The sequence below is a fragment of the Cavia porcellus genome, unplaced genomic scaffold (assembly GCF_034190915.1).
Source record: "Cavia porcellus strain 051 isolate PalLab524CR breed Dunkin Hartley unplaced genomic scaffold, mCavPor4.1 scaffold_3, whole genome shotgun sequence".
Classification (NCBI taxonomy): domain Eukaryota; kingdom Metazoa; phylum Chordata; class Mammalia; order Rodentia; family Caviidae; genus Cavia; species Cavia porcellus.
In genome coordinates, this window is record NW_026947486.1 from 120,971,060 (window position 1) to 120,995,203 (window position 24,144).

A 24,144-nucleotide genomic window follows, 5' to 3' on the forward strand; every position below is an offset into this window, starting at 1 on the left:
GCAAGTCTTGGTAGAGAGGCTACCCTGACAAAACTCGGTCCAGCCTCGGCTTCCTTGGGCTGGCTGCTGGGCTCTGAGCAGAAGCTCAAAACGTGGCCTGCAGTAGCCCTCCTACCAGGTGAGATGTGCAGTGGAATCATCAGGGGCTTCTCACACTGCTGTGAATGATCTCAGCTACCTCTGGACCCAAGAAAGGCATCTGGCATTGATGGCACTGCTCAGTTTAAATGAAGCAGGCAGCAAGCACTTCCCTTTCTAGAGGTGTGGTGCAGATGAAATCAGAGTCACAAGGTCCTTAGTGTTTTCACAGCCACATCTTTATTGCTTTGAGGGTTTCCCTAGAGCATGTAACTTGCACAGCTGTTTCATCTGGCATTTTAGAAACTCACAAATGAACAATGAAAAGAATGGAAAGATACCCGGTGCAGTTGAAGGTGGAGAAGCTCGGCTTCAGGGCGACAGGACTTACTGCTTTTTTGTGCATCTCTGATTAGCAGTTGCATTTTGGTAGTACCTTGCCCCAACTTCCAGACATCTTTTTGAGATCTAGATCAGTAGGGCCCATCAGGAAAGCCAAACCCAGCCCTTCAGCAGCCTGAGTAAGATCCTGGTGGCCTATTGGGGACAACTGCAGAGAGCTGGAAGCTGACAGAACTAGTTGAAGCAGCCCTTTTTTCTTAAAGCAAGAGGAATGGAGTTCAAATGCAGAGAGCGAGCTTAATAGACCCAGGAGATGGGCACCCACTGTGGAGAGCTGCATGCCTGCTCGAAGGCTTCCTGCAGTTTCTGAAGGGTTTCTTCAACACCATTGTTGACCAGGGAAAGGTCAAAGTAGTGAGCGTACTGACTGCGGATGGCCTCAGAGTCCTTCTGCAGCTGCTGCAGAGCTTCTGTCTGCAACAAGAAGAGAAGAACCATGGTATAGCGTGCCCAGCCCAGAGGCCAAGGCTGGGTTTTAAATGGGAGACTAGTTGCTGTTAGCACTACCTGACTCCCATCACTACTTTTTGCTGTACTGTGCGTTGAACCAGGGCCATCATAACACACTGGGCAGTGCTCGACACTCAACTATGCCCACCTGCCTCATCACCTGCCTAGGGGGCCCAAGATCTAAAGACCCTGGATACTTGGGAGGTGGTCAGTTAGGAACACTTGCGAATCTCAGAATCAATACCCAGCAGACTAATGGTAATGGAGTCTCCTGCTGGGGACAGCTCAGTGGTGCGGTGCCTGCCTGGCAAATGTACCATAAATAAACAAACACTCGAGTCTCCTGGGAGACTAGTGGCTAGCCACATGGTCTTTACCAGCCATTCCACAGCCATGAGAGGTGCAACTCTGAACTGCTCACCAGTCACTCAGCTAAAAAACTGCCTACTAGTAAAAGACATGCCAAAATGGGCATAATATTTGCAACACATCACAAAGGACCAATTACCCTAATAAATAATTTCTAGAAACGGGGAAGAACAAGGCTAGTAATCCAATGGGAAAATGAACCAAAGATATGGCCAGGTAATTTATATAAAAGACAATACAAATGGCTGTTAATGGCATCAAAAGCTAGTTTCTTACAGTAAAAGATAAAGCATGAATGCCATTTTCCCACTATTAGACTGTCACAAAATGAAAAATGTAACAAACATGTTATGGGACAAAATCAAGCAGATACTTACAGGCCTCCTGTCCCCAAGCCACCCTGCAGGGGGGTCTAGTGCTGCCACTGTCCCCTGGAGCTCCCTCTGGCACACCCACCTGAGCCCATAGCCAGGGCACAGCAGGACCTGCTCAGCTGTCCACCTCTTCTGGTAGGACCCAGCCATACCCGTCAAGAACAGAGCCAGTCCTGGAGGGCTATTTGTTTTGTTCCTGTGTGTCTTTTGTCTCCCTGACCTCAGAGGAGGTGCAGCTGGCATCCTACGGGCAACCCTGGCCTGGGAAACCTCACCACCCTGCATGGCCATGCCCTTACCTGGGCACCCTGGTCTGTAGGTGCAATGAACACGATGAAAGGTGATAGTTCTGCTGTCCGAACAATCTTCAGCGTCTAGTAGAGGAAAGGGAAAGAAAAAAGCACAGGTGTCAAAATACATTGTTTCCCAATAAGGAGCTTTGGGCTTTATCAAACCTGGAAATTTCCAGCCCAACACCTCTTGTGCCAGGCTCACCCCACTAAACATAGGAAGCAAGCCCAAGCTCCCACAAGATTCCCAAGAGCTTGCTTCGCATTCCACTCTGTGCCCCACATGGCCAGACCAGCACTCCTGCCTTCCCGAGCCTCTGCACCTGGGGCTCGATGTCAAGGATAGCAATCTTGTCCTGCTTATGAATCTGGTGCACAGTTTCAAATTTGGTCCCAAACATGTTGCCTTGGTAGCTGCCAAACTCCAAGAACTCATTGGCAGAGATGTTCCTTGTCATCTCCTCCGTTGAGATGAAGTGGTACTCTTTTCCATCCTCCTCACTCTTCCTGGGTGGCCGTGTTGTGTCTGTGGAGAGGGACACCAATTCCCGATGAGCTCAGGTCCTCACCATCTCTTAATGCCTTGGCCCATGTTGTCTGTATGGAGCTGAGAGTATGACAGGGAGTGTCCTACTATGGGCTTCTTAGGGGTGATGCCAGATGGCAGTGAAGACTAAGAAACCCATCTGCCTGGCACATAATTTTCAAGAAGCAAAGCCCAATGTGAGAAATCTGTATCATTTTCCCTACATAAAGTTACATTTTTCCAACCACAAAACCCAGGAATACTGAAGCTCAAAAATGAAGAAATGACAGCCAAAAATATTTTTAAGAGATCTCTGAGCCGGGCACGGTGACACACGCCTGTCACCTCAGCACTCTGGAGGCTGAGGCAAGAGGATGGCAGGGAGTTCAAAGTCAGCATGGGCTACATAGTGTGATCCTGTCTCAGTCCCCACCCAAAAATAAAAGCAGAAGGGAGTCCATATATATATATATATATATATATATATATATATATATATATTCATTCTGCCTTTAACATGCTAGGCAAGGACTCTACCACTGAGTTACATCCCTGGCCTTCTCATTTCTCATTTTGAACAGGGTCTTAAATTGCTCAAGCTGGCATCAAACTTGGGACCCTCCTGCTTCAGCTTTCTGAGTAGCTGGGATTACAGGTATGTGCCACCATATCCAGCTAATGAATTTTAATTCTTAATAATTTTTAAAAAGAGTAAAAAATGTTTACTACAGCTTCTGTTACCGGTATATAGAAGAGAACAACACAAGTTATCTTGTTGAGGCTATGGTGGGTATAAACTTTTCTTTCCAAATTTTTAGTTTTATAATCAAACATTTAAAAGTAAAACTACAACAAAAGACCACATGGTGTCTCAGGCAGAGAGTGGACAGCTACCTGACACATGGATGATCCATCCCTCAGGCTCCCTGTCACCCTGCAAAGTGCAAGAGCTACTTACATGGGGCTGGATACACAAACTTTTCCGGGTTCTGGCTGAGCAGAGCGTTCTTAATGTGGCTTCGACCCACCCCGCTGGCTCCTGCGTGGGAGAAAAGGAAGCTTCCTCACTGAGTCTAAGATAAAGGTGGGGACAGAAGTGGGGATGGGACAGCTGAAAACAGGCTCGGTTCAGGGCTCTTGAATTGGGGATGACCAAGTTGGTTCCTGCCCTCTTTTATGCATCTGTGGGGGAGGAGGCTTTTTCTGAGGGCTAAGGGTCAGGATGCAGCATGAAACTGTCATTTCCATAAAAGAACTAGCTACCATGGGTTTTTCTGTTTATTTTGTAAGCATATTCATTTTTCTGAGTTTCCAAAGTTAATAGAATGAAATTTAAGTCAATGTTTCTGATGGGAACTTCCCTCAAACTATAACAGATCCTCTAACCAACCAGTGTTTTGGCTGCAAGGATGGGAAGTTAAGCCACTCACAGGGCCAAGGCTCCACACTTGGAAGCAAGGACTCATTCTACTTCAGGTCACAGTCTTTTGAGGGCACAGGGAAAGCTACACAGCTCAGAGGACTTTTGAGGGTCCTTGCTAGGCTAGCGAAGCTGTAAGTTTATGTAAACCGAAAGCCTATCACTGGCACGCCCTCCTGCCAGCCACAGGGACAAAGGGGTTTAGGACCAAACACAGCCAAATAGCAGACAACCCATAAGGTTTGGTTGCATGTGTGAGGCGGACCCTGGTGGAAAGCAGGGACAGAGATGTATTCTGGAATTAGCAAAACAGCACGTGGACAGTGAGAAGATACCGATCAGCACCAAGGTCTTCCTCTTGAATGCAGGGAGCCGAACGACTTCTTCATAGGAAACAACATCCAATTGGTCAAAAACTAGAGGTAGGGAAAATGGAGCAACATTCATTTCCACAGCCTGGGTGGGAGGAGCTGGCCAGGGTTAAGGAACTGACACCCAGCCAAACAGGGAGGGTGATGTCAGAGCTAAGGCTGGGAGGCAGCGGGGAGCTTCGGATTGCATTTGTTTTCATCTTAAAGTGACAAGTGAGTTTTGAGCAAGGGACTGATGTCCTCCCATTTAGATTCTGAAAGGCTAACCCTTGGCTGCTGGGCACAAGATCAAGCCCAGGGGCTGGGATGAAGGCAGTAGGAGCTCAACCGTGCCTAACCCTATGACTTACTGTTTACATCGTGGGGAATCGGAACTGAATGTAACCTTACTGGGGACTGAAGATGGCTATGTCTAATCGGATCTGTTAGGCGGTTGTCTGGGGCAAACAGGTGCGATACTGATAAGAATTAGGAAGAACAGGATGTCAGGGTAAACTAAGTCTGTTTGAGTAAACTGAAACAGTGGTACATTCCCTTGTGCCTTGATCTGGTTTCCTCAGCAACCTCCATGTGAACCCCTAATGCAACTGTCAGCCAGCTCTTTGGACTCTGATTTGTCCAGATGTTTTAGACTTTCTGTTCTCTCTCAGCTGACTTTTTTGGTCTGCTGTACTTCTCCCTTCTCCCTAGTTTCAGTAACCTGGTAACTTCTGTTTCCAACCTAGATGCTCCCTTGGATTCAGCTCCCCTGGGAGTGTGGCTTGGCCATCTCACAGGCACTTAGAGCTCAGTAATGCCAACAGTGTCCACGCAACCTCACCTCATCTCCCAGGCCCTGGCTACTCTGTGTAGAGCTCTGACATGTCCGGAAACTTGGGCTTTTATGATCTGCTCGTGATCATCTCTCTGTTCAGAATGCTCCCAACAAAGTGGAAACGTTTAATGAACAGTAGCTGAATGGTAGACTACTGTTCACTTGTTACTAGCCACCTGCTTAAACCTACTTACAATTCTTTACAATTAGCCCTCCATATCCATGAGTTGTGCATCCACAGACTCAATCAACAATGGATTAAAAGTATTTGAATACATACATATGTTTTGTTCTTGTAATTCTTCCCTAAGCAATCTGGTTCAACAACAACTTACATGGTATTTACAGCACTTTAAATAAAGGACTTCAAAATCCAAGGGTTTGGGTGTACACAGGGATGCCTGAACTAATCCCTATAGATACTGAGAGATCACTGCCATGATTTCAGCTATAGGAGGTTAAAAAAAAACAAGCCAGAATTAGTTCTCAAGAGCAGGGCTCCTCTCTGCAGCTGCCCAGGGCTTGCAGCCAGGTGATGCTGAAGGTGCTGTCACTCCAAGGAAAGCATGGGCCACCCGAGCCTTGACTGCAGTGGTGAAGGAAACCAGAACACCCAGTGCTTTGGGAGAACATGTGCCCTGCCCCTCCACCTCTGTGTTGCTGTTTAAAGAGCGGGGAACCAGGCTGGAGCTGGGGAAGCGGGGTACTTGGTAAGCTTACTTGAGCTGTGCTTAGCCAGGTACTTGTCTTTGTACTTCTTTTTCTTCCCAAAGGGACTGCAGCTTGGAGCTTCACTCGGAGCAGACTGAGCCACGCTTGCCACTCGCCTGGCAGGAACAGATGGCCACAGGTTCTTACCGTCCCATAAGAGCACTAAATAACCCCCTTTCCTTTCTATGCTCAGATCCCAAGCTGACTGGCGCCCTTCACTCTGTACCAACCCAAACACGCACTTCGCATGGCACAGCGCTGGCTCCTGGGCTCACCCATCTCCACTCCCTCTTCCACTTGGAGCGCTTTTATGTGGGCATCCAAGCACCTGGCAGTGCAAGTTTTTCCAGGAGGAAATGAGCCCCGACCCTGTCCTGTCCTCAGTGCAGCCTGCACTCTGGCTGGGTACTTCCATCTTGGAGGTGAACCCAGGAGGCAGGGTCCTTGCCTTTGTTTGGGTACCCAAACCATGATCGGAATACACTGTCAACTGCAATCCTGTATTATAATGGATATATCTCAATATAGACATACACACATACAACTGGGACAACAGCATCAATGAAACAACACTTTCTATTACTAATATTTCTATTCAGTGTCATTTTTAAAAGAAATAGTTGTGGCAGTCCACCAAATTGATTTCCTGCCTCACTAATGAGCTGTAGCCCCACAGTTTCAATTCATATTTTCCCCGGTCTTTTCCAGCCATCTTATGCTCCTGATCTTTCAGGGTTCTTTGCAAGGTGTTAGCTCGGAAAATGACCTAGAGTTCATGGCCAATGCACTCAAGGCTTTGACAACATCTCGAAGGGTCTGCACTGGATTTTTTCTGTTGCTTTAAGGCTTAGTTTATTTCTACAAAGCACATCCTGTGGTTCAGTGCCATGTTTATAATTTCCCTTCCACTGTAACATCCCTAGAGATGAGATCAGCCAGAACTCTGGCTTCATATCCAGTAACTGACCCTCTCTCTGCCTCTGCAACATAAGCTCAGCATGCAGATCACAAGCTCAAGGGTGTTCTTTCATACACTAGCCTTTCACTATGGTGAGCAATCTGATGTGGGGACAGGAATTATTTCTTCTATGTGTCAGGGATCTGTACAAAAGACACTCGCTTAAAATGTGACCATTTCCTGCAGGAATCATGAGTCTTCCCAGAAACAGCACAGAGTGGGAAAGCAGGAGACCAGGGAGGGCTTTTTAAATGCAGAGGAGGCTTTTGAGTGAAGAATACAATGGCTATCAGTGAAGCTTCTCAGCTTGCTGCTGGCCCTCCTTCACCTGTTATGCCAGGGAAGCTGGGAGGCTGCCTGGGAGAGACAGTGACTACACGAAAGAAAACAGAGTCATATAGCTAAGTGATTATTTGGAGCAGGCATGTGCTCTTTGCATCTGCAGAGTCCATCTGCACACAGGCAGCTCACCATTCCTGCAGCTCAGGAGAAGGAATCAGTCCTGCGGACTCCTTACAGGAGCCTTCCACCCGCCCCTGCCACCAGTTGCTGTCGTCCTTATTGATGATCTGGATAATGTCCCCAGTAACAAATTTTAATCCTGCCTCCTTGCATGGGATCAGACTGTCCTTTTTGGGATCGTAGTCAAACTGTGCTCTCATGAACATCTGAAAAAGAAAGCAAAGGAAACTGCAGGCAGCAGTCTCAAGAGAATGACCACCCTCTAAGTGTGGACTGAGACATCCTGCTGCTCTGCATTCCTTCTTGGGGAAGAGAGTGCCAGGGGAGAAGGGGAGACAGGGTAGATGGGGTATGAAGCAATCACAAGTGCCTGGTGTCACATCTGCACAGGGTCAGAACTGATCCTCTGAGCAAGAAGGCAATGATATGCCTTCCTGATCTGGATATTTTCAGTTATTGGATCTGAGCTGTATGTCTCAGAGTACAGAGTGACAACTATCTAAAATGTATGTGATCTCTTGACCCGTTGAAATAAACTTGGTAGACAGTCTAAACAATATGGATGTGCCCTAAGTCCTCAAATGTTAATATTCCTACATTCCCCTTCTTTCATTTATCTGAGAAGTGTCAGCAGTGATAAGCCTGCCCATCACAGCACTGATCAAGCACTGCTTCTTAAAAGAGTGAAGTATCAGAAACAACCTAATTCACCAAGAGTTGGGAATTGGTTAAATATAGTCATATACTGAATATGTTACCATGAAACCATAAACTGTAATTTGTAGACTATTTAATGCCCTGGAAAATGCTGTTGCTATGATGTTAAATGAGAATGTCATTAAAAACAATACCTAGTATGTTCAAAATAAAAAACAAGTATTGACTTATGCGTAGAAAAAAGGAAGAAACCATACCAGAACTTAATACTGACTAGCTGTGATAGTGAGATTAGGGGGTCAAATCCAACCCAAAGAAAGAAAAAATAATGAAGAGTAGAAAGAAATAAAAAAGGAAATAGCACTAAGAAGATAAAGGCAAACTTGATTCTTTGGAAAGATTAATGATGTTAACAAAACAGAGAAGACAATTTACCAGTAGAATTAAGGGTCTTTTTTTTTTCCCCAGGAAAGAGAAGGTAAAGAATTAAGGGTCTTTAATTGCACTGCTGTGGCTGCCTCAGTGTCCTGAATTTATTCAAAATGTTGATCTTTCATGGTCATTTTGATTTTAAGGAAGAGCCAGAAGCGTACCATGTCCGATCTGGTGGCTAAGGTGGATGAGATGCACTGTAAGGGCTTTATGAGCCTGCCTTTCTGTTGGATGGCACTTTGGTTACATCTTATAAAGACATTCAGGAAAGAATTTCCAGAACTGCTTCAGAAAGTGGCATGAGTGAGAAGGTAAGTATGTTTAAAGTGAGGGATTTTGCAGGGGATTCATGTTAATGTGTGCCTTTCACAATAATACATTATTAAATTTAAACATTTGCTGTGTATTTTGCTCATACCTTATATATCCATCAAAAAAGAATTATGAAAATTCTATTTCATTGTTTCCTTCCGAGAGACAGAGACAGAGACAAGAAAGGGGAGGAAGAGAAGAGGGGAGCCAGTGGCTTTGCTGGTAAAGTTTTCAAACATTATTTGAAAGAAACAAAGGTGATCTCATACAAAATGAGACATTCTGAAATGATGGCATTTTCGCAGTTCATTTTATAAGTCTAGTATAACCAAGATACTGAAATGTGACAAGAATCTTGTAATCTTTCTCAGCAACAGAGATGTAAAAATCTAAAGCAAAACAACAGTAAATCAAATATAGCAATGTACAAGAAGCACAATCACAATCATGTAGGTTCTAGTTCAGCAACGCAAAGAAGAAAATCGTATGTTCTTCTCACTAGATGAAGAAAAAACTTGATAAAATTCAAAGTCCATTCCAGATTAAAATTCTTAGCCAATTAAAGAATAACTGCAAAAACCCTTACAATATACTATACAAAAATCAATTCCAGTGAGTTTTAGAAGTGAACACCTTGACATATGACCACCCCTAGGGCCACCCTCACACCACTGCCTGGCTGACCATCTGTGCCTAAGGGGAGTGAGCCCTTAGGCTCTTAGAGAGAACCAGCTTATGTCCAATGCGTCCCTGAGCCATGCAGCCACACACTTGTGAGATATTTACAGTTTAAAGGTAGAATCACATCACACAGAATCAAACCACAAAAAAAATAACACATAACGGAAAATGGTGCCACCTACCTGTAGTGCAGGGAGACGACTTTGCTGGTTGGGAATTACTTTTAAAGAGATCATTCCTTTGGTTTCTTTCTATTAAAAAAAAGAGAAGAAATAAAATTGTAAGGAAAACTATCTTAAACAATTTCAGGTTCTGTGATGTCATTTCCCCCATCAAAGTCCCAGGTTTTCCCTTCAGCAGCCATCTTTAGTCTATATTTGGAGATCCTACATTTTTGTAGGACAGTTAAGGAACTCTCCAAAAACCAGAGTAATGATATGAAAACACACAAAGAATAGTGAAGAAAAATCTAATGATTTCCTCCTACTACTCTTTGTTTTGAGACAGAGTCTATGTAGCCCAGGCTGGCCTCAATAATCCTCCTGCCTCAGTCTCCCAAGTACTGAGAGGACAGGCCTGCACCACTGCACTGGGCTGCCTTTTTCCACTGTTGACCCCCAAAAGGTACTCAGAAGTTCCTAAAAAGAGCCCTGTCACATAAAGTCTCACCTCTTGCAACAGACACCTTGAACATGTGTCTTACATATTACATTTTGATTTTTATAGAACTGAATCTCACTGTAGAAATGCAGAATCAAGTGGTAGGAACATTTTGAGTTTTAATAATTATCCTCTGATTATTTTTCTACAAAGATTATAACAATTCTATTCCTACTGGGAGCAGAGGAAGGCTCTTTTTCTCTAAATTTTTGTATGTATCAACATCTCTTTTTTATTTGTATTTTTTAAACAGTCTCATGATGCCTTGAACTTGCAATCTTCCTGACTCAGCCTCCTGACTGCTGGGATTACAGTCATGAGTCACTACTACCAGCAACATTCTTTGTAAATTTCTGTGAATCTGATAGTTGGTACGTATTCCATGGCTCTTTTATAATTTTGTTAAAGCTGAACATCCTCTCTCCTCTCTTCTATCTGTTTCAATTTGAGAAAGAAAAATTGCGTATTATTTGGCATGCTGGTATTGCTCTGAAATATGTGGACACTGTGAAAGGACTAAATAGAGCTAATTAACACATGCATTATGCCACATATTATCTCTTTTTGTGGTGAAGATGCTTAAAATCTACTCTCAGCAAATCTCTGGAATACAAATCATTGTTATTAAGTATAGTTTCCAGGTTGCACAGAAGATCTCTTGGGTTTCTTCTTCTCTATCTGGAATTTTGAATATTTTGACCAACATCTTCCTGTTACCCTGCTCGAAATCCAGTCTCTGGTAAGCAGCACCTTACTGTCTACTTCTACAAGTGAGACTTTTTAGATTGCAGATACAAATTAGTTCACATACTGTTTATCTTTCTGTGTTTGGCTTAGTTCACATAACATCCTCCTGGTTCATCTGCCTTATGGCAGACACAAGGAGTTTCTTCTTTTTGTAAGGCCGAGGAGTATTCCCCTACGTGCACACATTTCCTCTTTCTTGCACACTGATCCTATGTCCTCGCTACTGTAATGCTGCAGTGAGTGAATATCTTTTCAAAAGCTTACTGGCCATCTGTTTTTTCTTATTTTTTTCATCCATGTTTCTCTCTGGTTGCTTGTATTTTTATAATAAAGTTTAGAAACTTTCAAATTATTAATTTTTACTAGTGCACCATCTCTTTTAGCAAGGAGCTTATTTTCACGTGCTTAATGTTAGAAGCCCATCTGGGGGTCTATTCCATGACGTTGCTCCTGTATTACTCAGGATCTCGGCAAGAAATAGGTGGCACATGCCTGCAGTCCCAGGTACTCAGGAGGCTGAGGTAGGAGAATCCCAAATTCAAGGCCAATTTAGCCAGACCCTGTCTCAAAAATAAACAAATAAATAAACAGCTGGGTGTGATGGCTCACGCCTGTAATCCCAGCACTCTGGGAGGCTGAGGCAAGAGGATCACAGGTTCAAATCCAGTCTAGGCAGTGTAGTGACTCAGCAAGACTCTGCCTAAAAGTGAAAAATAAAAGAAAGGCTGCGGATGTAGCTTAGTCCAAACACCATAGGTTCAATCCCCAGAAGTGGGAAACAATCAAACCAACAAACTTCCAGGGATGTAGCTCTGTGTTAGGAGTGAACCTGGGTTCAATCCCTAGGACTATAGGGGGCAGGGAGTGCTGAAGAGGGTTTAGTGGAGGAACATGCACATATACTGGGCATTCTCAAGTGAGGGTGCATGAAAAGTATGCCGAGGGGCGAGGGTCCGGCTTTCACCAAACTGGTCTGCTGGAGAAGGAGTAGGAATAGAAACAGCCTGCTTTCTTTCCTCTCAGCACAATGTTCTCTCCAATACCTGACACGATGTTCTTGGTTATTTGCCTGGCTTCAGAGTTTCATCAAATGAAAATGGAAAAATATCATTCTTTATATAGAGTAATATCTGATATAACCACAGCCCCCCCAGCAAAGTATAAACACTCTGGTAGAGAAATGAGGTCTACTGATATTAAAGGGCATCAATACCTCATGAAAACATTCATCTAGCATAAAGAAAACCTACCATGGCCTTCTGCAGTTGATCTACTGAATGATTAGTCACATTTGTGCCATTGATTTCTAGGATCTCATCCCCCACGTGAAGGGAGCCTGCCAGGAAACAAACAAACAAAAAAAAATAGAGCATAAAGGAATAAAAGTTCAAGCTAGCTGTCAGTGTAACTCAAGATAGCAGAGGAGAGGAACCACGATCTAAATGTTATAAGCTAGACTGTGTGAAATACTCAGATTTAAAACATTTAACCACAAGAGATTAAATGTTTGTTTGAATCACTTGAAGTATCAAGGCAAGTACCCTGTCCTCAAATTCCTGACTCCAGGAAACTCAGACATGCCAACAAGGCAAGACAAAGCACAGGAGTAGTCTCATTCAGCAGCAAGTTCAATGTTCCTTTGCTATTATTTAGCTAAAACTCCAAAATGCTCCTAAATGGTAAAGATAATCAATGTTTGGATTCTATGTAGAGTGGCTACCAATATTTGTGTTATATTGGATATCAGAAAAACCATAACCATAAAAGGGTGAGAGTTAATAAGGTAGGAAAAACTCATATGAGTAGCCAAAACCCCAACATTAAGAAAAGTTCCATGCAATGCCCAAAGAATGGCATGAATCAGATGGCTAAGTACAGGCTACTATTGACTGCTAAAGCATGTCCTGTTCTAACACATTGTTCTGTTCTGTCATCACCCACTAAAACAGATTTTACTAAATGATGCACCTGAGAATTGATGATACTTTAACATTAAGGCAACACAACAATGTCTGTTTTCTCTGTATAAATTGCTAGCTCCAGCACACAACAGATGATCTGTTTCCTTCACTGCTGTGGACTCAAAGTCTAATGCAATGGGTGGCATGGAGCAATGCTTCAAATATTAATTCACTAGAAAAATATTAGCAGAAAATGGTGCAGTGATGGGTAAGTTGTATTAAATCTTATCATGAAATTTTCTAAGTAGCCACTTATTAAGATTCATATAAAAATGCTATCAGTTTTGAGTATTAGAATCGTCATGTCCCATGCCACTAACAGGCAGTAAATGATTAATTCCAGAATAAAACTCAATGCAGGATCCCTGAAGTGTACCTTGTCTATGGATCATACCACCGTGAAGAATCCGGGCCACAGTACAGGACTGTTTTTCATTCAGTTTCAGGGTGATTCCCTGAAAGAAAGGTAATGGCACGGTGAGCTGTACTTGAAGCTCTCTTTGAGGTTCTTTTTAAAAGAGCCTATGGCAGCTTCTCAGGAGAAACACTTCCGGTTTATACCTGGAATGGTCCTCAACCAGAGCAGGCAGGAAGCTTGCTCCGAGGAGCTGCAGTGGGGACTCAGACACAGTGGCCAAGTTGACTCTTGTGATCCAGAGACTTACATAAGGGAGGGGTATGTCATGGATGACAATATGAAATGGGATTACCATGGGCTCCTCTGTGATCTTCTCAAACTGTATGAGTCGCACTTTCCGCACCTCTTGCCCCTTGGCTTGGGCAGGGCTTCCTGGGGCAGCAGACCCGTTGGTGTACATGTCCTCGGTTACGGCGTTCAGCTGGCTGGACACAGCCTGCCGAGTTCAAACAAGAGAGCAGTGGGTAAAATAAACAGCAAAGGCTCATGATCAGCCCACACACAGCAACTCAAAAATGTTCAACATCACTGTAATCAGGGAGACAGAAATTAAATTAGAACCATCATACACCCACTAGAACGGCTAACACGAAAAAGACAGGTGATGCAAGCACAGAACTCTCATTTGCTGCTGGGAGAGGTGTTAAACGGCACAGCCACCATGGAAGGCAGCAAGGCAATTTCTTCTGTAAAGTTAAATACACACACCGGCCCAGCAATCCCACTCCTCAAGATTCATCCAAGATAAACATCTGTCCACACAGAAATTTATACATGAATGTACATAATGGCTTCACATTCTTTTTTTTTTTTTTGTCTTTTTCGTTTTTATTGGTACCAGGGATCAAACTCACGACCGCACACTTGCAAGGAAGGCGCTTATGCCACTGAGCTAAATCCCCAGCCCCAACACTAGCTGAACCCTGGACACAATGCAAGTGTTCTGGCACAGGAGAATGTATAAATCACCCATGATCCATCCATACAAAGATATACTATTTGGCAATGAAAAAGATCAAATGATCAATACACATGATTGATAAATCCCACAAAACTTATATGCAGTGAAAGACTTACAAAAAGAGAGTACCATATGCTATGACTTATATAAGACTTTTAGAATAAATGAAACTATTGTAAAAAATTGAAAAACAGAGGTTGCCTCTGATGGGATGTGGAAAGAATTACCTGGAAAGGCGCACAGGAGAACTTTCTGGGGTGCTAAGAATATTCTGTAGCATGATATGGGATTGAATTACACAGACTTATGCATCTGCTAACATTCATCTGATGGTACACTTTAGATTTGTGCATTTCGCAGCATATACATTTTACCTCAAAATAACCTATAAACAAATATTGAACTCTCTAGCCAATGATATACATGCTGAAGTTCTTAAAAATCTAATGTTATAATATCTGCAATTTATTTTGAAATGTCATCCCCACCCTGAAAAAAAAGCAAAAAGTGACAGAGTGTGGTAGTACACACCTGTAATTCCAGTGACTTGGGAGGTGGAGGCAGAAGGATCACACCAAATTTGAGGCCTGAAAATTTAGCAAGACACTGTCTCAAAATTTAAAAAATAAAAAAGGCTTTAGATGAGGCTCAGAACACTTGGCTAGCATGCATGAGGCCCTGGATCCAATGTCCTGTACCACAAAAAAGGATGATGGATGGGTGTTTTGGGACAAACACAGCAGAATGGCAACTATAGAACCTAAGAGTCATGACTACCTGGATTATAAAATTCTTTTATCTTCTCAGGAACTTTGACATTTTTCAAGCAAAACATTGGGGGAAATGAAATGAAGAGTAAGAAGGCAAGGCATGGAACAGGAACTGGAGCTCTCATACCTGCAGATGGAAGTGTAAACTGAGGAAATCGTGCAGATCTCAACCAGCAAGATGCCACTCCACTCCCTCATATGCCAAAAGAGGTGAACCAGCAGTGCCACTGTAGCATTCTTTTTATGTTATAAAATTAGAGTTTGGAACTGTTTTGCTTGACAGTTCAAACCCATAAATGCTTCTGTATGTTTTCAAAGAACAGAACATTCTCAAAACTGAGAACAACGCTGATATAATGCTATTAAATTTATTCAATATCATCAAGGGTCCCTATAATGGCCTTGGTAACAATAGTTTACCTCCCAAGCGAGGATCATGCAATTTTATCTCTTCACTCTTTCTTAATTTGGTAAAGTTCCTCAATCTTTCTTTGACTTCTGTGGCCTTGTACATGTTTCTCAAATTGGGTTTGTCTGCTGTTTTGCCATAATTAGGTTGGGATTATGCAATTTTGGCAGGAATCTCACATAGCAATGCTTTTCCTCAATGCCCAAAGCACCACATGTCTGAAATCCCACACAATCACGCTTTTCCTTGAAATACTCCTTAGTTTTTGTTGGTTACTGATCAACTAATGGTGATGGGACCCAGGACTTGAAGTGAGTACTGTCACAGTAAAAAAGGCCACATGGAATCCTCTGAATAAGCTCCCTACCAATCCCAGACAAAATATTAAATAAAAAAAGATATGTCTGCCTGGAGGAGAAGGAACAGGCCTGAGCAGTGTATGGAACAGTCAGTTTGGTATTTGGGCACAAGCTGAAAACTGATGTCCACTGCAGCTTGGCCACGCCCAGGGGTGATTGCAAGACAGTGAGGCGGGATAGTCTTCCCAGAAGGAAGGAAGATCTGTGAGGAGTGTACCTCATCACGCCCTTGGCAAAGAAGTGCTGGGTGGGAGTATCTGTTTCCAAGGGGTATGCAAAGACCCAGTTATGAGTCCAGAGAGAAGTGGACAAAAGATGGGAGAGGAGGAGGTCTGGGACACAGACACAAGTCTCATAAAACATTTCGATTCGAATTCACCACATCTTCCCTAGAAGTCAGCAGACCTTGAGGGGAGGTAGTGGGGTCTAAAGCAGTGCTCCTGACCCAGGGATCTGAGATGTGGGAAGTACTGAGAAACAGAAACTCCCTTGCCTAGCAACTAGAACTTCCCAAAACTCATATGACACTACATTAGATGACACTGCATTTTGAAAAAATTGCCTAAAATAAGGTCACAATTTGAAAACTAACATAGGATACCTGAAAGCTCAGAGCTTCACATAACTCCTAAGTACTCTACAGTAGAGGATTCGATGATTCAGTTAACACTGAATGCAGAAATACCATGTCACTGTGACAAGGAGTTTCTGAGGTCATCTTGAAGCCATATTGCTAAGTTGAAAAAAAAAACATGAGGACAAGTACACTAGCATCAGTTTAAACAGTGATAAAATGAATATATTTGTGTCTGAGACTGTCACTAGCAGGAAACATAAGACGTTGAGGTTGCTTCTAAGGGCATGAGTTGGGTAGGTCCATGACTGGGTGAGAAGGAAGTTGCTTCTGCAGTATCATCATACCTTTCAAATCATGTACTAGATACAGGCAATGCTTTAATGAAACAAATCATAAAACAGCACAGGTTAGCAATCTGAGGTGTGCCTCTTAATGGAAATATATACACTGAGTTGGCTCTTACGAATAGCTGGGTAACTGGGGCAAGAATCTTGACCTTCCTATGCTTTCATTTCCTCAACTAAGACAAGATCGGCAACAGAGTGACCATGTAGGGTTGCGATGAATGCGTGCTCAGCATAATGCCTAGAAGCACTCAGTCACTGAAGGCCTCAGCCAGGAAGATACTGCACACATCTGCCAATCCTGAATGATGCTGCTAAGGAAAATACTCAGTATTCAAAATTTCATGCGTCTCTTCACATTTAGGTCACAATGATTCATTTCTAACCAGGCAAATGAAAGCTTCTCATTTCTAAAAGCCCAACAAAAGACAACGCTTTCTATTCTGACAAATGAGATTTTCCTAAGTGACTGGGCTTCACATTCAAGGTAGCCACATAGGTCCTTATTTGGGCCTGGTCCTCCCTCAATCGCAACCCTTTTAAAGTTAGAGCAAAGGATGAGGACAGAAATCCACATACACCAAAGGAAAGCACAGTAAAGTCACTGCATGAACGCAGAAAGAGACGAAGGAATAAGCACTGATCCAGAAGAGCTGACAGCTCAAGCTCAGGATGTGCTTGAGGATGGTGCAGAGAACGGCACTACTGTGCAGAGTGCAGGCGTGGGCTCAGCTCTACTTTCTAGGCAGGGAAGAAGAGCCTGGCCATGGCACCCATTCCCAAACTCCCCATAGCCACTTCTTCCTGTGATGCTGGCCAGCACTGTGAGATGTGGCCACCTCAAGCTGTGCCTATGAAGCTCTTCATGTGAGAAGAGGAATTTAGGGTGAGCAATCAATTCTAAGACTATGAAAAACATTTACTGATTTTCACTCTTTTCTTTCTTTCTGGGGTTTTGTTTTTTGAGACAATGCCTTGTTATTAGTACAGGCTGGCATTGAACTCAAACTTTCAATGGTCTCCTGCCTCAACCTCCTGAATGCTAGGATGACAGGTGTGCATAATCACACTCGGCTAATTTTCACATTTTTGAATCATCCCATAGACAAATCCTGAAACAGTTATACATAAAGAACAGACTGCAAATGTCAGCACTGTGATGATATGAAGATGCACACATATGTGATGGAGACTAAGGTAACATGAAAAGAAATGAAAGAAGGGGCCACTACTCTTGGGAACAAGAAAGTTCTAGTAGCACTAGCGCTGGCTGGACAGGAACTCAAGGAATAAACACATACAGTTCCAAAAGTAACCAGCAAAGCAGAAACCAATGGCCCATAAATCTATTCTATTTATAACTGCTGCATCATGTTCTGTTTGAACCCTTACAAACTCTCATCTGTACCTTTGACTTACTTGTCCTTTAAGCTCAGACAGTTTGTACACCACTCCAAATATCAGCTAAAAAGTAGAGATAAGGATTTGATTTTTGTCTGGGTCTTGTGGCGCTGAGTGTAACGCCAGAACTCTGGGAAGCTCAGGCAGAAGGATCACAAGTTTCAGCACAGCCTGGGCAATTTAGCAAGACCCTGTATCAAAATTTTAAAAAAGTACTGGGGATGCAGCTCAGGGCACAGACCCTGGAGTCAATCCTCAGTACTGAAAGTGAACTGGATTTAATAGGTGACACTGTTACACACAGTCTCGGCACTGGTTTGATGGCAGGTTATCTGGACGAGCAGGGCTGTGTTCTATGAGGAATGGTGCTACTTGGGTTTCCTGTTTTTCTTCAGCGGAAAGAGAGACCTTTGCAGGCACTCGGAGATAAAGCACACTGGAAAAGATCATTAGACACTTGGCCTTTGGACTGATGGACGTGCTCTTGGATGGATTTAGTGCCTGGGAAACAAAGTGCCTCGTTAATGTATGATTTTAAGACAGTGCCTGCCAGAAAGTCCTGAGTCTCAGGCCTTCCTCTTGCCCCAGGTCCTATCAGTGTGTAAACAGTGTTGATTTTTTTCTAATTCCTAGGAGCACTCTTGGTCATGTTTATAGTTCTTGTGTTAGTCCCAAAGTGGGCACCTGTGTGCACCCAGCCCCAGGCACTGCATGACAAGGTTGCCTACCAGGTGTTGAGGGCCACTCTCGGGATCTGCCATCTGGAGGTCCACTTGCCTTTTTGGCCTGAGCCTTCTAAGTTCCCCTATGGAAGGAGTTGGCAGAGAGCTGAATGGTAGGCTGAACAAATGTTTGTTCTTTCCTCTGTTCATTGTCACCTACTCTTCAGCCCAACATTTGGATGAGAAATCCAACCTCAGTCGGCCATTCTACCCCCACACCCCAGGCCAAGTTTGTTTTTCATGCCTTTTTTGATTCCAACTTCCTCTGAGCAACTGTCTCTGCCCTTTGAACCTCGCTGCAGATGTTTCCTCCCAAGGAGCTGTAGAGTGCTGTGAGGCAGTGAGGGGTGCCTAAAATGGCAGAGGGAGCGGCCTGTGCAGAGCCTCAGTAGGCAACTGTGAAACACAACACATTCTGGGTACAAAGGAAGCCAAGCCTCACCTGAATCTGTGGGGTGTGTGGTCAGGACATCTGCTCCTGATTACATACTACACTGCCCGAAAAAGAACTTTTTTTCTCTGATTGAGGCCTTCATATTGATCTATACCACCAGTCTTTTTAATTCTTTCTCTTTTTTTTGATACCAGGGGTCAAACTCATGACCACATGCTTGCAAGGTAGGTGCTTACGCCGCTGAGCTAAATCTCCGGCCTAATTATTTCCTTTGAGACAGGATCCTACTGAGTGGTACAGGTTGGGATTGAATTTGTGACCCTCTTGCCTCAGCCTCCCAGACTCCTGGGATCTATAATGATACACCAACTCTACCTAGTCCAGTTGTATCATTAAAGGAAGAAATATTGCCATTCAAGTCTTTTCTTTTTACACAATGTGTCCTAGAAAATAAGGTGTAATTTTACAATTATTTATTCTTTTTCCCAAATTTCCCAAATGGGGCATGGTCTGAAGTCTGTCTTCTTTTTCTGTCCCTCATGTTTAAGACCTTTATAACTTTCCCCCCAAAACTAGAAAAAATTAGTATCCCTTGTTGATAAAATGAACCCATGTACCACGACCCACACCCCTGGTCCTTTTCTATTTTGAGATGAGGTCTCTCTAAATTGCCTAGGCTGGCGTGGAGTGTATGATCCTTCTGCCTCAGTTTCCTGAGTACCTGAGATTATAGGAATGTGGCACACATACAGCTTCAAATTTATCACGTGACTTATTTCTCCTACCTTATGTGTTCTCCTGAGAGAAGACACTGAAGTCAGGAACAGATATTTCCTTCAGTGATAGTGATATTTTGAGTCTGATAATTCTTTGCTGTGGAAATTCCCCCTCCCTGCAAGTTGTTACAGTCAAAACTGTCATGAGAGGATGCCACCAGGAAGACTGAAATCAGGTGACATTTCAGTGATGTGGAGATTTTTTTTCCCTTTAAGTAGGGAATTGCTACAGTCTTCCCGCGTTGTTAAAAGCGCATAAAGGCAAGATTAAATGGTCATTTTCCCAAAATCGGCTGGGGAGGGGAAGTGACGCAGAGGCGGAGGCTGTGGGGAAGAGGAAGTCAAAGCCCGGATTAGGAAACTGGGATGCAACTTTCTTCACATGGAGCTTCTTTCTGATTCTCTCCTTTTTTTCTCTTCCTTTCATATAAAGAAAATTGTAACAGGGTTTCGCTTGAGTCATCTTCCCGGTAAGGCCTTTTCTGCTTCACCTTCGTCTGACAGCATCATCAAGCATCATGTTTGAATGTTCTGTCTAACCCACAGGTTCTGCTCGGTAGCCCTATCTGTCCACCCCATGCCAGCTTTACTTTACGTGCGAGCACTTCCGTGAATCCCAGGGGCAGGGGACCGCTCCCGGGGTGGGGGGCGCTCCAGTCTGGGGTGGCAGGTGGCTTGGCGAAGTTGTAAGCAAACCCAGCCTTTCCCCGGGGACCGAGGACAGAGGTTAATAGCTATTTATGCGCATCCCTGGAAGCTGGAGGTCAAAATTGCCTCGGAAACTCGTGGCCTCCTTGTCCTCCCCACAGAGCCACACAGGCTACCCCATCTGCCCTCAGCTTGGGGGACACGACGAGCGAGCCAGCGCTTCAGATATAGGTCTAGTGACCTAAAACACAACGCTGCAACAAGGAGCAGGCCGAGCTCCTCTCAGACGTGTCCCCGCAAGTCCTTCTGCTGCTGATTTCCGTCCACGGGGAAGTTCGCCCTGGCCTCAATCGGTGCTGCGTCCCAGCCGCGGCCTCTGGTTGCCCACAGGGCAGAGACACCGTGGCCGACGCTCACCGGCGTTGGGCCCGGACGAGCCCAGCGGGGCGCTGGCCGGGTCCCCACTCCGCTAGCCGCTGAGGCCCTCCGCCTGGGCGCCAGGACTCCCGAACGCGGCCCTCCGGTTCAAACCTCTCGGGGTCGAGAGCGCGCGTGCGGAGCCCCGCGGCGCATGGCGAAGCTGAGGACGTGCCGAAGCCCCTCACCCTGGGGACGCGCAGCGCTGCTCACCTCGGGCCGGCTGCGCTTCTGCAGCAAATGCTCCAGGTAGAGGTCGGACAGCGCCGTGCGCATGCCGCCCCCGCCCTCGCTCTCGCTGGACTTGAGCGTCATCTCGCAGCAGCCGGGACGCCGGACGCAGGGCACGGGGCGCGGGGCCAGGCTCTGTGGGAGCCGGGGCCCGGGGGGCGGTGGAGGCGGCAGGGACGCAGCGTGGCGGCACCGTCACCAGCCCGCGATCTGCGCGCCTGGAGGGCGGGGGGGCGGGGCTCCTCCCCGCCCCGCCCAGGCCCCGCCCCGTCTGGCCTGCGCCCCGCCCGCGCCGCGGGCAAGCGCCCCGGAGGGCGGTGCGGGAAGCAGGATGTCCAGGGTGGCAAGCAGCGGGTCACGGAGGCCAACCCCAGGGGCTAGGAGGTTCAGGAAACCCCAGGATGTGGGCGGTCAGCACACTCTACTGCCTCTGCAAAGCGGTGCGGGCGCAGCAGGGCCAGCGCACCTTCCCGGGGCTGCGCTGCGAAAACATCTTGAGTTTCCCAAGAGCAAATCAGTGGTACTTACTGCGGCTGGCCAGTGTGCCCTGTTGCTGGTGCCGCACAATTTTACGGAGCAGTGGAAACAAACTGAGAAAACATTGCTTAGCAATCTTAACAGAGGATCCTAGTGCCATTGAAACTTAAAAACAGCCAGGCGTGGGGGCGCAGGCCTGTAATTCCAGTACTCAGGAGGCTGAGGCAGGAGAATCGTCATGAGTTCGAGGCCAGCCTGAGCTGCATAGCAAGACCCTGTCTCAGACACCACCACCACCAACAACAACAACAAAGTCAGCAGTCACGATACTCGCTTTTTAAACAAAACAAATTTTTACTGGGCTCACAGGTCTTCTGGACCCCTTACCCCAAGACAATAACCTCATACTATCGGATGCAGTTCTTTTCCCATTGGAATCTTACTCATATCCCTGGGTTGAGCTCATAGCCGAGAAGGGAGAAAACAAGAACAAAAATTTAAGGGTTGCACAGTCCAGTTTTCTCTAAGAAGCCAACTTCACGTAACCGACGACTTCCTTCGCCAAGATCACTAGAAGACAGGGAGGGAGGGAGGCTTTGAGCAATGAGACAAGACTACAGAGCTCAGAAATCCACCCAGGTAAACCAGGTGCGGTGACACACACCTATAATCCCAGCACTCCGGAGGCTGAGGCAGGAGGATCATTGCGAGTTGGAAACCAGCCTGGGCTACAAAGTGAGCTCAAGGCCTGCCTGAACTGCATAGTGAGACCACCTTGAAATACAATACAATACAATACAATACAACCCGGTATGTACAGAATTAGATTATATGACGGAAGTAGCATATTAGGTAAATAATGTAGAACTCTTTACTAACTGAAGCTAGAAAATGTGTAGTTATATTGAAAGAAATTAAAGTGCTCATTTATGCGACATGCAAGCTAATAAGTCTATTCCAAATGAGTTAAGCACTTTAATGCCAAAAACATACCCTTAAAGACTGTTAAAGAAAATATAGGTGAAGAATTTCCAACTTTGAAATAAAGATTTCATAAATACAGCAGAATATACTAATAAAATAACAATACAAACTACGGACTATAGAATAGTTTGACTTTGCTAACATGAATGAACTGGTTTTCATTTAAAGATACAATAATGAGCAAAAAAAAAATAAAGCCAACCCAGATGTATACTAGGAGAAAATATTTTCAGTGTACACAAGTAACACAGGACTCCTACTAATATAAAACACAACGAGTTAATAATAAAAACAAAGAACCCAGTAGAGAAACAGGCAACTAAAATTCCCCTAGTGGAAAAGCAATCAATCAAGAGGAGTATATGCAAGAAGATGGTAAAGGAAGATGGTGAACAGCACTACCATTGAAACTGCAGCTGGCTTTGCCAGTGTTCTGTGAGTCTTTTTAAGAAGATGGCTACCATACTGAAGGATTGGACTTGCAACTCAGTCCCTCATAGGCTATTTTAAACTATAGTGGTTTCCTTATGATCTGTATAAAGATGTCTGTGCAGCCTGGAATGGGGCACATGCCTGCAGTCTCAGCACTCTGGGCTGAGGCTAGCTTGGGCAATTTAGCACGATCCTGTCTAAAAAAATTTTTTTAAAAGACTAGTGATGTAGCTCAGCATGAAGACCCTGGATTCAACTCAAAGTCCTATAAAATTTTCTTATAAATAAAATTATAGGTCATAACATAAAGTAGGGAATTTATTTGAAGAATGTAACAATGAATGAAAGATTAGTATATGTAAGTAACTCTTGAACCAAGAAAAAGCACTAACAGGATAAAGGGTATGGGCAGGCAATATAAAAATAAAAAATAAAAAAGTAGAAATATGGTGAAGTTATGGAAAGATACTCAAACACAGTAGCAGTTTATAATATAATTTGATACATAAGTTGCATTAGTCCAATGAAATGAATACCTATTCTAAAACTTGAAATAATTATTACATGCCATAAAATCCACCCATATGAATTGAACACCTCAGTTGCTTTTGGTGTATTTACAAAGTTATGCAACCTTCAGTACTATATAATTTGTCTTTGTCCAATTGGGCTACTGTAACAAAATGATAAAAACTGAGCAGCTTATCAACAACATTAATTTTGCTCTCACAGTTCTGGAGTATGGGAAGTCCTCAGACTTCAGTGTCATTCTGGATGAAGCCCACACGGTCCCTCACCATCCTATTTCCCAAAGCCCTAACTTCTGAATATCATTATATTGGGGCCTCACTATCAGGCATATGAAATTTTTTTTGGAGACAAGATCTCACTAAGTAGTTCAGGCTGGCCTTGAATTCACTATGTAGCCAAAGCTGACTTTGAACTTGTGATCTTCCTGCCTCAACCTCCTGAGTGCTGGGATTACAAATGTGTACCATCATGCTTGCCCCAGCATATGAATTTTTTTCAGGATGTGAATTTTAAAGAAAGATAAACATCCACACTATCGACTAATGTTTGAGAACATCTTTTTTCTCATCCTTCAGGGAAACCTCCTTACCCATTCACAGTCACTTCCCATTCCCAAAC

The 24,144-nt window shown here is 44.4% G+C and overlaps 1 protein-coding gene across 1 annotated transcript; it reads right to left on the reverse strand.

Annotated features, from left to right (window-relative positions):
- Positions 1 to 295: 295 nt before the first annotated feature.
- On the reverse strand, positions 296 to 21,315 carry Mpp1 (MAGUK p55 scaffold protein 1). Its single transcript, XM_003462127.5, has 12 exons — positions 21,085 to 21,315; positions 13,386 to 13,529; positions 13,052 to 13,130; positions 11,965 to 12,050; positions 9,490 to 9,558; positions 7,235 to 7,431; positions 5,815 to 5,921; positions 4,245 to 4,325; positions 3,448 to 3,528; positions 2,287 to 2,489; positions 1,973 to 2,047; positions 296 to 894 (listed from the first exon to the last, which is right to left on the reverse strand). Exons 1-12 carry the CDS (start codon positions 21,184 to 21,186, stop codon positions 718 to 720), a joined length of 1,401 nt encoding a protein of 466 aa, XP_003462175.1. The 5' UTR covers positions 21,187 to 21,315; the 3' UTR covers positions 296 to 717.
- Positions 21,316 to 24,144: the final 2,829 nt, after the last annotated feature.